Here is a 12,833-nt window from a genome sequence, read left to right as displayed (position 1 = left end):
CATGCATACACATATATTTGTTTCTTTGTATTAACTTCGATCGTGTATATGTGTAATCACATATATTTGTTACATTGATATATTTTACGTGCATAAACATATATTTGTACACGTGTATTAACTCACATTTTAAATCGAACATGCGAATACATACGTCTTACAATTACATCTCATCATTAATTTTTAACATAAACACTACATATTGGTTTATAATAAGTGTGTATACTACAATATATCAAATATGTATATCCTATTTAAATATATAAGTGCATAAATTAATAAATATAAAATGTATTAGTTAATTCATAATATACACGTTGACATTATTATTAACATCTATAATACATTTATTTAACGTATTGTTATAAAATATACATTTAACAACACATTTTCATTATTATGCTATATATATTTAATAGACTTTTACATATAAAAAACATATTTTATATTAAAATGTATGAGTTTGATTATCTTAAATATAATATAATACTAAATTTTATTTTTATTTTATCTTTTTATTAGTCCTAACTAAAAAATCATAGTAAATTAGTTCGGTTGAGATGAATTTACGGAGAGACAAAACAATGTAGAAATCATCAACTTCAAAAGCGGAAAAAATGTATGTTGATTAACTAATTTCAATACAACTTTAACAATTTAAAATGCATCCGGATACCTATGGGGTTTTTTACTATTCGATTCTACGGTTTCGATTCTTTATCAGTTCGGTTCATAATGACCCGTTTTAAATGGATCTAACTTTTTAAGACGCAGAACCAGAACATTTGGTTTCGGTTCCAGATAATCGGCTAGTGTCCCTAGTTTTAAATGGCACCTTTATAACACAACTGCTGCCATTTGCCGGTTCCAGATAATGAAAGTAGTTGATCTCTGGATTGACAAAGGTACATCGCTTTAAAAAATCTAACGAAATAAAGCCATATAGACCATGTCAGGAGCGTAAACGTATGTTGAAGGGTAGCCGCCTTAATTGATTGTCTTTGTTAAACAAATCTAAAATTGCTTCTTAATAGTTCTATATAAACCTGGCAGCATGCAACATCATTTTCTTAAGATCTAAATCCACTCCTAAAAATATGAAGAGTTCTCAAACATTAGTTCTGTTATCTTTAATTTCTTTAGTTGTAGGTGCATTGGCACAGGAACAATGTGGTAGCAAAGCTGGGGGTGCTTTATGTCCTAACAACTTTTGTTGCAGTCGTTTTGGTTTCTGTGGCGAGACCCCTGCCTACTGTGGTGAGGGTTGCCAGAGCCAATGTAGACCAGGTGGTACTCCAACTCCAACCCCCACCCCTTCAACTCCTACTCCAACCCCAAGTGGTGATTTAAGCTCCCTTGTACCGCAATCGCTATTCAATGAAATGTTAAAGCATCGTAGTGATACAAATTGTCAAGGTGGATTCTACACTTACAACGCATTCATAGAGGCCGCAAGGTCCTTTGGTGGCTTTGCTTCAGTTGGTGACACTAATACGCGTAAAAGGGAAATCGCAGCTTTCCTTGCACAAACTTCCCATGAGACTACTGGTTGGTATAGTTAAAATTTTGTGTAACAATGCCAATTAATTGAGATTTATATGTTGAATTGGTTGACTAAACTGTTTATGTGTTGATTGTAGGAGGATGGGCTAGTGCTCCAGATGGACCATATGCATGGGGTTATTGCTTTGTCAGAGAACGAAGCAACAACCCGGGCGAATACTGTAGACCGAGTGCAGAATGGCCTTGTGCTCCAAACAGAAAATACTTTGGCCGAGGACCCATCCAAATCTCATGGTAATCAGAAGTTCAGAACTATTCTGAGTTTGAGTTCTATTTCATTTTTCGTTATAATTATCAAAAGTCTGATTGTTCGAAGTTCAAGTCTTCATATTGAAAATTCAAAAAGAATATAGCAACAGTTGCCGTGTTGACCACGTTGTTTAGCTGACTTCGGTTTGTCAAAGAAAATTAGGGCCCGGTTGAGGCACGTCAACGCGCGTTGCATTTTGGGGCACCTATGTTGATGAATTTGTTATCTAATTCATGAACCTCAAGATCTTGATTAGTGGCCTAGATTTATGGCTGCTTTATCCAATTTCCATTTCAACAATCATGACCAAGACTGTGGCCTTTGATTGTCTTTCAGGAATTACAATTATGGACCAGCAGGAAAAGCCATAGGAAGTGACCTCCTAAACAACCCAGATCTTGTGTCTTCAAATCCAACCACATCGTTCAAGACGGCATTTTGGTTCTGGATGACCCCACAAGCACCGAAACCGTCGTGCCATGATGTCATCACCGGGCGATATACACCATCCAATGCAGATAGGGCAGCTGGTCGTGTCCCTGGCTTTGGTTTTGTCACCAATATCATCAACGGAGGATTGGAATGTGGCCGTGGTGCCGATGATAGAGTGGCTAGTCGAATCGGGTTCTATAGGAGATACTGCAGCTTGCTGGGTGTGACCCCTGGTGACAATTTGGACTGCTACAATCAAAGGCCTTATGCTACTTAAAACAAAATTTGCCGTTGCCTCGAACAACGTTGTAATCACAAGGAAATAAATCGACGTGTAATAATATAGCACTTAATTATGATTATTTTCATCTGATTAAAGCGTATACTGAATTTTCACTTTAATAATTTACAAGACACAGTATATGTGTACTCATCCAGCAGACTCTAGTACTAACTTTGATGAAATTGTTTACTAGATGAAATCAGAGTAGAGTTGGGACAGCAGTGGATATGTCGCAGAGTAGCATGACTTTCTCATTCCAAAACGTTAAAGGCGATTGATGAGGCGGTCCATCTATGAAATATCGCTCACATGTGCGTGCATTTCTGTAGGCAACTGTTGCCAACAGGCTTAATTCGTCATAAACACCTGCAGCAAAATCTCTAATTGCAGCATCCAGAACAAGAATGGCATTATCGTACTCAGAGCCGCACATTTCAAGATTCGCCGTGAAGGGTGGAGGGTAGTATGGCGGGAGATTAAACAACGGAGTTAAGATTTCTCTTGTTTTCTTGACATAGCTTTGTGACAAATGAAAAGAGACACTTACAAGTACTTTTGGGTCTAAACCAAACCCATAACCATAATTGTCAAGAATACTTACACAAGATGTATAGTTTTGGGTTAGTTTACATGCCTTGTCAATCAATTCAGTAGTTTGCATCCATTGTCGTTGTTGGGTTTGCATTGTTCGCAAAATTGGAAGTGGTGGCTAACTAATTAGTGCATTCTTTCAAGTTAGTAATGAAGCACTAAAATGTGATCCATGGCGTATGCCAAACCAGTATCACAAGTCACAATTAACAAGTAATTCGTGTTATTGGTTGTTTCCAGGATATGAAGAAGATCTCTAGTAGATTACGTACGTTTTTGTGCAATTTTCATATGTAAAAGAAACTGTATGTGGAAGCAGTAATGATCGATATGATACTTTAAAATTTTAGAAAAGTAATTGTTAGTTTTTCATGTTTTTAATTTTTTTCTTCTTCAATTTTGGAAATGATAAAAATAATTTTCTATCTGATTCACACTGCCGGCAAAGCTGATCTCACAAACAAATCTGTTAAAAATACTTCACATTTATTACATCCATCTGGAATACTACAATACAAGATATAGAGACTCACTTTTAATTTGATTGTTACTAAGGGACAACATACAGGAACATGGTCGAGGAGTGGCTTTTAAAGAAGAAAGGACTTAAAACCACACAGTTGTGGTGGCAGCCTCTCAAACACCAATCCCTCAAAACCTGCACTATATCTTCCATGCATCCACCAAAAAAACCTTGTAAATGTTACTAGTGAGTCGCCCTATCTAACTACGAAGTGTATTTGAATCATCTTAATACACAATTCTCCTACAAGTTAATTATGTTGGTGTAAGTAGTCCACATGTCTAGCAGCCAGGGGCTCCCAAACGGATCCTGTGTCCAGTCCAAGCTGACTGTAGGCAATTGGAGCTCAGGCAAAATAATACCACTATTGAGTTTCATGGATGAAGTTGTCAATGAAACATCTTTCTTCCCTTTCACAATTTCCTTAATCTGTTCATCTTCTTTTGCTTCGGTCTTGGGTACAATGTCATCGGTGATTGTATACTCCCATGAATTGTCTTGATCTGCAAATAAAACAGTATCTGGTGTTGAAGCTGGAGAAACATCTTGGGATGTTTTCGATTCTTCTTCCATGACTGCTCTTTGTTCCAACACTTTCAAAGATGTTGCTTTCCTATAAATCTTGCATAGCACTATGTCCTCCTATAGTATAATCATAAATATTAGAGTAGTCTAACTGTGGACAACTGAACAACTAATGATCATTCCACTGTGAAAATAGGTACCTTCGGAAGGGTGCAGTTTTCGGGCATTCTGTACTCGTTCATGACCCAATCAGTTTTGGAACCATGTGGAGCTCTGCCTCTGTAGAAAACTAGAGTCTTTTTAAGCCCTATGACCCTTTTCGGATCATTCAAGCATCGAATATTACGGTCTGAACCGGTTGCTTTCCAAAACCCGTGTTCTGTTGTTCGATTAGGCCTACCCCCATTACCTTGCTTTCTGTTCCTTGGCACAAAGAAGTACCACTCTCTCTCCCCAATCTTAGCCAACCCTGTATACACATGTTAAGACCATTAACCATAATTAGCAATGACCATGGATAAAAAGTACGAAGAAGATTAATAATAACATCACGAACATATTTCATTTCATTGTTCGCAAAACAATGATGCATGTATGTTGGTCCTTTGGGAGGAAAACATACATCCATCTCGATATTCTACTTGTTGGCAATGCAATGAGTAGAAATGAGAAAGTACCTGGTAACTCCCAAGGGTCATATCCATAAATGTTGAGAAAGCCAATAACGTCGAAGCGAAATTTCTTCCCGAAAACAATTTTTTTGAGATAAAAATCAAGGAGTTCTTCTTCGGTTGGATGGAATCTAAAACCAGGGAGTTCAAGTTCTGGAGCTGTTTCATCCATAACGTTTTACGTCGGTGCTAACAAATGCTTAGGCTTTGCCTTTTTAGTTGGCTGGCAGGTGTGAAGGTTAAAGAGCTATGCGCATTGTTGTTAGCATATTAGTGGGATTTGGTGTTTTTATAAGCTGAGATGAGAGGAAGTTGCAAAGATATTGGAAAGAAACTCGAGACAACAAGTCTTGGATCATATGGAATGTTGATTTGTGATTGGTGGAACCCACACGCTTAACACTGGGCCACTGAGAGAGATTCTTTGTTTAAAGCGTGGCCAATTTGGGAGTTTGGGAGCTTGTTAATTTTGTCACAGTTCGATTACGATGACTTGGTTTTCTATATTACTTTTGACTCTCAAGTCTTATCATTCCAACAGTTTGTGCATGATATTTTCTTTTCTAAATTTTGGTATTATATGTTAGTTTTATACTTCCAACTAACAGTTTGTGCATGATATATTGTTTTCTAAATTTTGTTGGTAGGAGACTATTATAAGTCTCTAATTTAATCAGCTATGATATGGTTCACTACTTCCTCTGCATAGACAAACACAGATTTGTTAATTAGCATGACAGTCGTTGTTTACTTATTTTGTTTGAGTTTTTCCCATTTGTTCTTTTGTTATAATTGCGAATTGCTATAAATTTCCAAGGAGATCAAAATAAAAATTTTGAATATCGGCGAGATCAAAAGTTATGGGTAAAAAAAAAAAAAAAAAAAAAACTATAGTCAAGAATCCTAAAGTCTTTATGGAGAAAAGAGTGGTTTGTTGATTCAATACAATGCCAGTCTTAGTCATGGTCTCAGATTCTGTAATTCAAAAATCAGCTCAGCCTCCGTGTTTCTCTAATAGATAATTACAATAACAAGTAATCTTCTGACCAACTAAGTAACTCTGAGTGCTGTCCGAGTCTCAAGATCAGCCTTATTCTTGACTTCAGGTCAATATGATGGACCCATTTCAAGAAAGCTATTTTTCTGCTTCTTGTGGTGAATCATCATGGAAACGAAGTAGTGGACCTATTGATTTCTGAATTCCAAGGGCCAGGAAACTGTAAAGTCTTCTATCTGTACTTTTTTGCTGCCTATCGGCCTGTTCTGAGACAGTCACAACTTACAAGTAGTTTTCCATGCAATTTCTTGGTAGCTTCTCATCCCTGTGATAGCTCTCTTCTTTTACTTTTGCTGTGGAAAAAGTGTAGATGTTAAACCTTGAGACACATATATTAAGGTGAGTGCATATTGTTATAACTCAAGATAGTTGATGTTTTTATTCCTTGTTTTGTTCGTGTTTCAGAGCAGTTACGCGTTTTTGAAATGACTTGCATTTGAGATAAAGAATAGTCATTGATAAAATTAGGTTATTGGTACATTGATGATTGATCTCACTGGTTTATATAGAGATTATTACAAATAACAATATATAGAAACTAAATCCTTGATTGGTGCTAACCAAATCAAATCAAATAAAATAAGATCATAATAACATCTTCCTATATAAATCATGATCATGAAGATATTCTAGATATACTAATCCTATGCACCTCACTACCTCAGTAGTTATATTCAACAAACTGCTGCTCAAGTTTAGTATGAAAAGAGCTGAGAAACAGACAAAACAAAATGTTCACTGGTCCCCTAATTGCACTAAATGAACTAGTATAACATGCGAAACCATCTTGCTAAAATGGTTCGAATTTCAAACTAGAATGGAATGAGAGTATGAGACCTCGAAGTCGGACACGACTGCATACATGTTAGGCAAACTTGGGATAATAACTTGATGGTCAAGTCATTTGATCTTTTTGGTTTAAATGTATAACATTAAAGACTACAAGATAAAATTCGAATGGCTTGCTTCTTTTTTAAGAAAAATTTATTAGCATAGTAACGACTAACAATCAAACAACTCCTCAGGTTAACATATTACTTTATTAATTACTTTATGTTAATTTTCTTGAACATCTTGAACTAGAGAAATATAATGTCCAAAGAAGTTGATACAGATGCGGCCTATTGTCCAAGGAATGTATCTTATGTTTAAGACGCGGCAGTAATTCAAACAGAGAATTTTGTTGCAGTTCGTCGTTGTAAAGAGTAAAGACTAAAGACTAAAGACCCTTCAACGAGGTCACTGTGAACAAGACCTTCCGAAAGAATGTGTCACCGGTGAACTTAAGAAACGTCTGATACTTATTTTTCAGCCTGTACATGAATCTTGATGAGATTAAAGTCCAACTTTTAGAATAAAATCCTGGTCCCAAAGACTGGCCAGAATATCTTACAAGACCATACCAAATTTTATCATAGTGGAACCGTAGAATTCCCAAGCCACATATAATTGACTGAAGGGATACTTAGCTTTGAAGGACTTAATGGCTTATCACCAAAAACTCGCGCCTACAAGAATATTTCAAAGCAAGCAGAATGAGGATTTGTGAGGTAATATAGTATTAGCTTAAGATTTGCAAGTCTTGATCATCCATTAAGTCAAAACAACGACTTAGCTTAGCTGATTAGGCAACTATGACATACGCAATAGACTCCTATTTTAAAAAATCTTGCGGCGGTTATGTTTTGTGGATTTCACCAGCTGATTTTGTAATTGAGGATGAAGTTCATCCGATGAACACGGAATACTGTGTATGACAGAACCCTTTTAGTTTTACAAACTAGATTTTGGACCCGGGCATACGCCCGGGATCTATTAAATATTTTGTGTCCTGAAACGGCTTTACAAAATGTCTCACACAAATTTTCGAATCAGAATATATTTTTATTAAAAATAAACCGAAATACATTAATGAGCAGCGATTATAATGCATAAGTACTTGGAAACTAAGGGATCAAATTGAGATAGCCTCTTCACTTTGTGGTTTAGGATATTAATCCATAAATTTTAAATATAATTATCTTAAACTCGATTTAGCTTGTATAATAGTTTTCTTAGATTTATAGTAATTTAGCAGGAAATTTTTGAACCAGAATATATTTTTATTAGAAATAAATTGAAATACGTTAATGAGCATCGATTATGGTGGATAAGTACTTGGAAACTAAGGGATCAAATTGAAATAGCCTTTTCACTTTTTGGTTTAGGATATTAATCTGTAATTTTCAAATGGAATTATCTTAAACTCGATCTAGTTTGTATAATAGTTTTATTAGATTTATGGTGATTTAGCTGAAAATCATCACCGCTCAGCTTATGTACTAATGTGTACAAATCACTAAAACAGATTGATTATTTCTATATCCTCAAAGAATACACTACTCCCACTTGAAAATATTTATCACATGAACGTGTTCTACGAACGGGAGCCGTTATATTAAATTATTTTAAAAAATATTAGCAACTATGCATAGCTATGAGATATGAAAATTATATTAATTACTCATTTAAATTTCTTGCACCACTCTCTATAAAAAGAAAGCATCAAACTTTGATAAAACTCATCAACTTCTTTTTTTTGTTAGGTTTAACAATAGAAGTTTGATTGAAATTTTGTGAAAATGCCCATGTGGCAAAAATAATATTGAAGCTACTTAAATAGCAAAACATTCTCAATCACAAGAAAAGAATTATGATAAACACTACTTAAAATGCAAAACTATATTTGTCGAGACATTTATTCCCCCTACATATAATACAAATATGTTTTAGGGTTATTAGTTCAATGCATTTGCATCAAGTTTATGATTTTCTATTAATTATTTTTTGAGGTTAGTTTAATATAGTATGTTGCATCCAGTTTCCAAATTCTCATAAATTATTGTTTGAGGTTAGTTCAATGCGGTTGCATCAAGTTTCGATTTTACGTTAATTATCATTTGAGGTTAATTCAAAGGTGCAATTGCATTCACTTTATGATTTCCGTTAATTATTCATTAAAATGTTAATTCAATTATAGTTGCATCTAGTTTTCGATGTTTAGTTAATTAGTGTTTGAGATTAGTTCATTGCATTTGCATCTAGGTTCCAATCTCCCATTAATTACTCTTTGAGGTTAGTTCAATACACATCGCATCTAGTTTTCGATTTCCGTTAATTTTTTTTCTAGGTTAGTTCGATAGTTTACAATTTCTATACGGTTTGCATATATGTAAGAGCCCTGTTTTTATAAACTCACTCTTGTTTTGGGTTCCTAATTACTCGTAATAATTACTCATGTGAGGAGGCTAAAAAGTGAACATTTATGCTTTGAGGTCGGTCAATGCAGTTACATCCGACTTTTCGATTTCTAGTTAACTATTTTTTGAGGTTATTTCAATGCATTTGCATCCAATTTTGGATTTCTCGTTAGTTAATCTCTAATTTTAGTTTAATGCAGTTGCATCAATTTTTAGTTTTTTCCGTTAATTATTCTTTGAGATTAGTTCAATGCGGTTGCATCCAATTTTCGATTTTATGTTAATTGTTCTTTGAGGTTAGTTCAATGCATTTGCATCAAGTTTCGATTTCCGTTAATTATTTTTTTGAGGTTAGTTCAATGCATTTACATCAAATTTATAATTTCCGTTAATTATTCATTTAGGTTAGTTGATGCAGTTTCATCCATTTTTTAATGTTTAGTTAATTAGTCTATGAGATTAGTTTATTGCATTTGGATCCGGTTTCGATTTTCCATTAATAACTCTTTAAGGTTAGTTCAATACATCCAAGATCTAGTTTTTATTATTTATGCTTTTAGGTTAGTTCGATATAATTATATCCGGTTTCGATGTCCGTTAACTATTCTTTTGAGGTTATTTCAATGCATTTGCATTTAGTTTCTGATTTTCCACCAATTATTCTATGAGGTTAGTTCAATGCAGTTGCATTCAATTTTTGATTTTCTGTTAATTATTTTTTGAGTTAAGTTCAATGCATTTGCATCCAGTTTCCGGTTTTTCATTAATTATTATTTGGGGTTTCTTTGATGTATTTGCATATTGTTTCCGATTTTCCATTAGATATTTTTCAAGGATTTGCATCCAATTTCTAATTTCCCGTTAGTTACTCTCTGTCGTTAGTTTAATGCAATTTGCATAAAGTTTCTAATTTCCCATTGATTACTCTTTGAGCTCAGTTATGTATTTGAATCCAGTTTCTGATTTCCTTATAATTATCTAATGTGGTGTATAATACCAACTTCTATTGATCCATATGTAGTGTCCTTACAAACATGATATAAAAAGTAAATTATGTTTAATTTACTATGTGCATGGGATCATCGAAGATTATTCAGTTCCCGATTTCTTGTTAATTATTTTTTAAATTATGCATAACTCACTACGTGGAATCTTCAAAGATTATCTACGAATGGGTGTTGTTATATTAATTATTCTGAAAAATATTTGCAAATATGCATAACTATTATATATTAATATTATATTAATTACTCAACCAAATTTCTTATAACGTGAAAACCTCACTCTCCATTAAAAAAAAAACTCACCTTTGATAAAATCCTTCAACTTCATTTTGTTGTTTAATAATAGAAATTTGATTGAAGTTTTGTAAAATTGCCTAATAAGGCGAAGTTCATATATATTGAAACTACTTGAATAGCAAGGAGTTCACAATCATACGGAAAGAGATAAGATAAATACCATTTTAAATGCAAAACTATACTTATCGAGACATTCCCACAACATATAACCCAACTATGTTTTGAGGTTAGTTCAATGCATTTGCATTCAGGTTTGATTTTTCTGTTATTTATATTTTGAGGTTAGTTCAATGCGATTTTGCATCCAATTTCCAATTCCGTTATTTATTTTTGAGATCGGTTCAATGCAGTTGCATCTAGTTTCTGATTTCTTGTTAATTATTCTTTTCGGTTAGTTCAATACATTTGCATCCAATTTCCAATTTTTTGTTGTTAATTGTTATATTATTTGAGGTCAATTCAATGCATTTGCATCTAGTTTCTGATTTCCCATTAATTATTTTGTAAGATTAGTTTAATGCATTTGCATCCATTTTTCGATTTCTCATTTATTATTTAATAAAGTCGCATTTTCATCTAGTTTCCGATTTTCCGTTAATTATTGTTTGAGGTTAATTCAATGAGTTTGCATTCAGTTTCTGATTTTCCGTTAATTATTTACGGAGGTTTTCGTCCAATTTATTTTTTTTAGATTAGTTAGTGGAGTTGCATCCAGTTTTCGATTTCCCGTTAATTATTTTTTAAAATTAGTTCCACGCATTTGCATTATGTTTCCAATTTATAATTATTTTTTTTAAAAAATTAGTTCAATGCAGCTGCGTCTAGTTTCTGATTCTCTGTTAATTTAATCTTTGAGGGTTAGCTCAATGCATTTGCATCTAATTTCCGATTTTCTGACAATTATTTTTTGATGTTAGTTTGATATATTTGTATCCAAGTTTTAATTTTTCAGTTAATTATTCTTTGAGGTTAGTTTAATGCGGTTCTATCTATATTCCGATTTTCTATTATTTACTTTTTAAGATTAGTTTAATGCTTGCATTTGCATCCAGTTTCCGATTTCCCGTTAAATATTAGTTACGTTGAGGTTAGTTCGATGCATTTGCATCCAGTTTTCAGTTCCCCATTAATTGTTTTTTTTTACATTAGTTTCAATCAATATTATATATATTTTAAAATATTTGACATTATTGATTTGCCGTTATTTTTTTTTTCATTTTCTATTATATATTTTGTGATGTTATTTTTTGTATAATTGTTTTTAACTATGTTTTGAGCCATGTTAAGGATATATTTGAAATAAGTCGGTGTTTTATCATAGACACTAAAATTGTATGATTTGTAATAGGGAATTAGTTTTTATAAATCACTTATTTTTTTGCAATTTTTTTTATTTGATCAAATATATAATAATTGGAACACTAAAAGTGTTTGATTCGTAATAGGAAATTACTTTCTACACATCACCTATTTTTTTAGCAATTTTTTTTTATTTGATCAAATTATTTGGAATTTGATCAAATAAATACAAGAATTAGAAATACACTAAAACTGTATAAAGATGTTCAATATCATTGGGATTATAGGCTATTAGAAAATATTATCTTTCATACTAAAGTGCCACATAGGATAGAAAAAGCTAACTCTCATATTAGAGTGCCACATAGGAGAGAAAATTCTCCTTTTAAAGGTCTCTGCTTTAGTATATAGACTAGATTTTGGACGGGCATCGCCGGGATCTATTAAATATTTTGTGTGCTGAAAAAGCTTTTACAAAAAAATGTCTCACACAAATTTTCGAATCGAGAATATATTTTTATTAAAAATAAATCAAAAATCGTTAATGAGCGATTATGGTGCATAAGTACTTGGAAACTAAGGGATCAAATTGAGATAGCATATTCACTTTGTGGTTTAGGATATTAATCCGTAATTTTTAAATAGAATTATCTTAAACTTCGGTCTAGCTTGTATAATAGTTTTTTAGATTTATAGTGATTTAGCTGCAAATTTTTGAATCGAATATATTTTTATTGAAAATAAACCGAAATATGTTAATGAGCAATGATTATGGTGTATAAGTACTTGGAAACTAAGGGATTAAATTGAGATAACCTTTTCACTTTATGGTTTAGAATATTAATCCATAATTTTCAAATAGAATTATCTTAAACTTAATCTAGCTTGTATAATAGTTTTATTAGATTTATGGTGATTTAGATGTAAATCATCACCATTCAGCTTATGTACTAATGTGTACAAATCACTAAAACAGATTGATTATTTTCATATCATCAAAAAATACACTACTCTCATTTGAAAAGATTTATCACATGAACGTGTCCTATGAACGGGTGTCATTATATTAAATTATTCTAAAAAATATTAGCAACTATGC

The 12,833-nt window shown here is 32.8% G+C and overlaps 3 protein-coding genes across 3 annotated transcripts; 1 reads left to right on the top strand and 2 right to left on the bottom strand.

Moving 5' to 3' along the window:
• The first annotated feature begins 1,062 nt into the window (after positions 1 to 1,062).
• On the top strand, positions 1,063 to 2,650 carry HCHIB (basic chitinase). The gene is made up of 3 exons (XM_086591869.1): positions 1,063 to 1,548; positions 1,641 to 1,797; positions 2,150 to 2,650. The coding sequence occupies exons 1-3, from the start codon at positions 1,098 to 1,100 to the stop codon at positions 2,520 to 2,522; spliced, it is 981 nt and encodes a 326-aa protein (XP_086447995.1). The 5' UTR covers positions 1,063 to 1,097; the 3' UTR covers positions 2,523 to 2,650.
• Positions 2,651 to 2,727: 77 nt separating this feature from the next.
• On the bottom strand, positions 2,728 to 3,213 carry LOC147520326 (uncharacterized). The gene has a single exon (XM_086594271.1). It carries the CDS (start codon positions 3,211 to 3,213, stop codon positions 2,728 to 2,730), a length of 486 nt encoding a protein of 161 aa, XP_086450397.1.
• Positions 3,214 to 3,586: 373 nt separating this feature from the next.
• NAC036 (NAC domain containing protein 36) lies at positions 3,587 to 5,160 on the bottom strand. The gene is made up of 3 exons (XM_086591871.1): positions 4,845 to 5,160; positions 4,368 to 4,636; positions 3,587 to 4,284 (listed from the first exon to the last, which is right to left on the bottom strand). Exons 1-3 carry the CDS (start codon positions 5,008 to 5,010, stop codon positions 3,886 to 3,888), a joined length of 834 nt encoding a protein of 277 aa, XP_086447997.1. The 5' UTR covers positions 5,011 to 5,160; the 3' UTR covers positions 3,587 to 3,885.
• Between the last annotated feature and the right edge of the window lie 7,673 nt (positions 5,161 to 12,833).

This window comes from Coptis chinensis, chromosome 2, assembly GCF_015680905.1.
Source record: "Coptis chinensis isolate HL-2020 chromosome 2, ASM1568090v1, whole genome shotgun sequence".
NCBI lineage: Eukaryota > Viridiplantae > Streptophyta > Magnoliopsida > Ranunculales > Ranunculaceae > Coptis > Coptis chinensis.
Note: the sequence above shows the minus strand (reverse complement) of the source record. Positions and strands in the feature narration are given on the sequence as shown.

Excerpts from the sequence above, each read along its gene's own strand:
- HCHIB (XM_086591869.1), top strand. The coding sequence starts at position 1,098 with ATGAAGAGTTCTCAAACATTAGTTCTGTTATCTTTAATTTCTTTAGTT. Across the intron at positions 1,549-1,640 it reads AACTTCCCATGAGACTACTG|GAGGATGGGCTAGTGCTCCA; the intron begins GTTGGTATAGTT and ends TGTTGATTGTAG. Across the intron at positions 1,798-2,149 it reads GGACCCATCCAAATCTCATG|GAATTACAATTATGGACCAG; the intron begins GTAATCAGAAGT and ends ATTGTCTTTCAG.
- NAC036 (XM_086591871.1), bottom strand. The coding sequence starts at position 5,010 with ATGGATGAAACAGCTCCAGAACTTGAACTCCCTGGTTTTAGATTCCAT. Across the intron at positions 4,637-4,844 it reads TGACCCTTGGGAGTTACCAG|GGTTGGCTAAGATTGGGGAG; the intron begins GTACTTTCTCAT and ends ATGTGTATACAG. Across the intron at positions 4,285-4,367 it reads AAAACTGCACCCTTCCGAAG|GAGGACATAGTGCTATGCAA; the intron begins GTACCTATTTTC and ends ATTATACTATAG.
- LOC147520326 (XM_086594271.1), bottom strand. The coding sequence starts at position 3,213 with ATGCAAACCCAACAACGACAATGGATGCAAACTACTGAATTGATTGAC.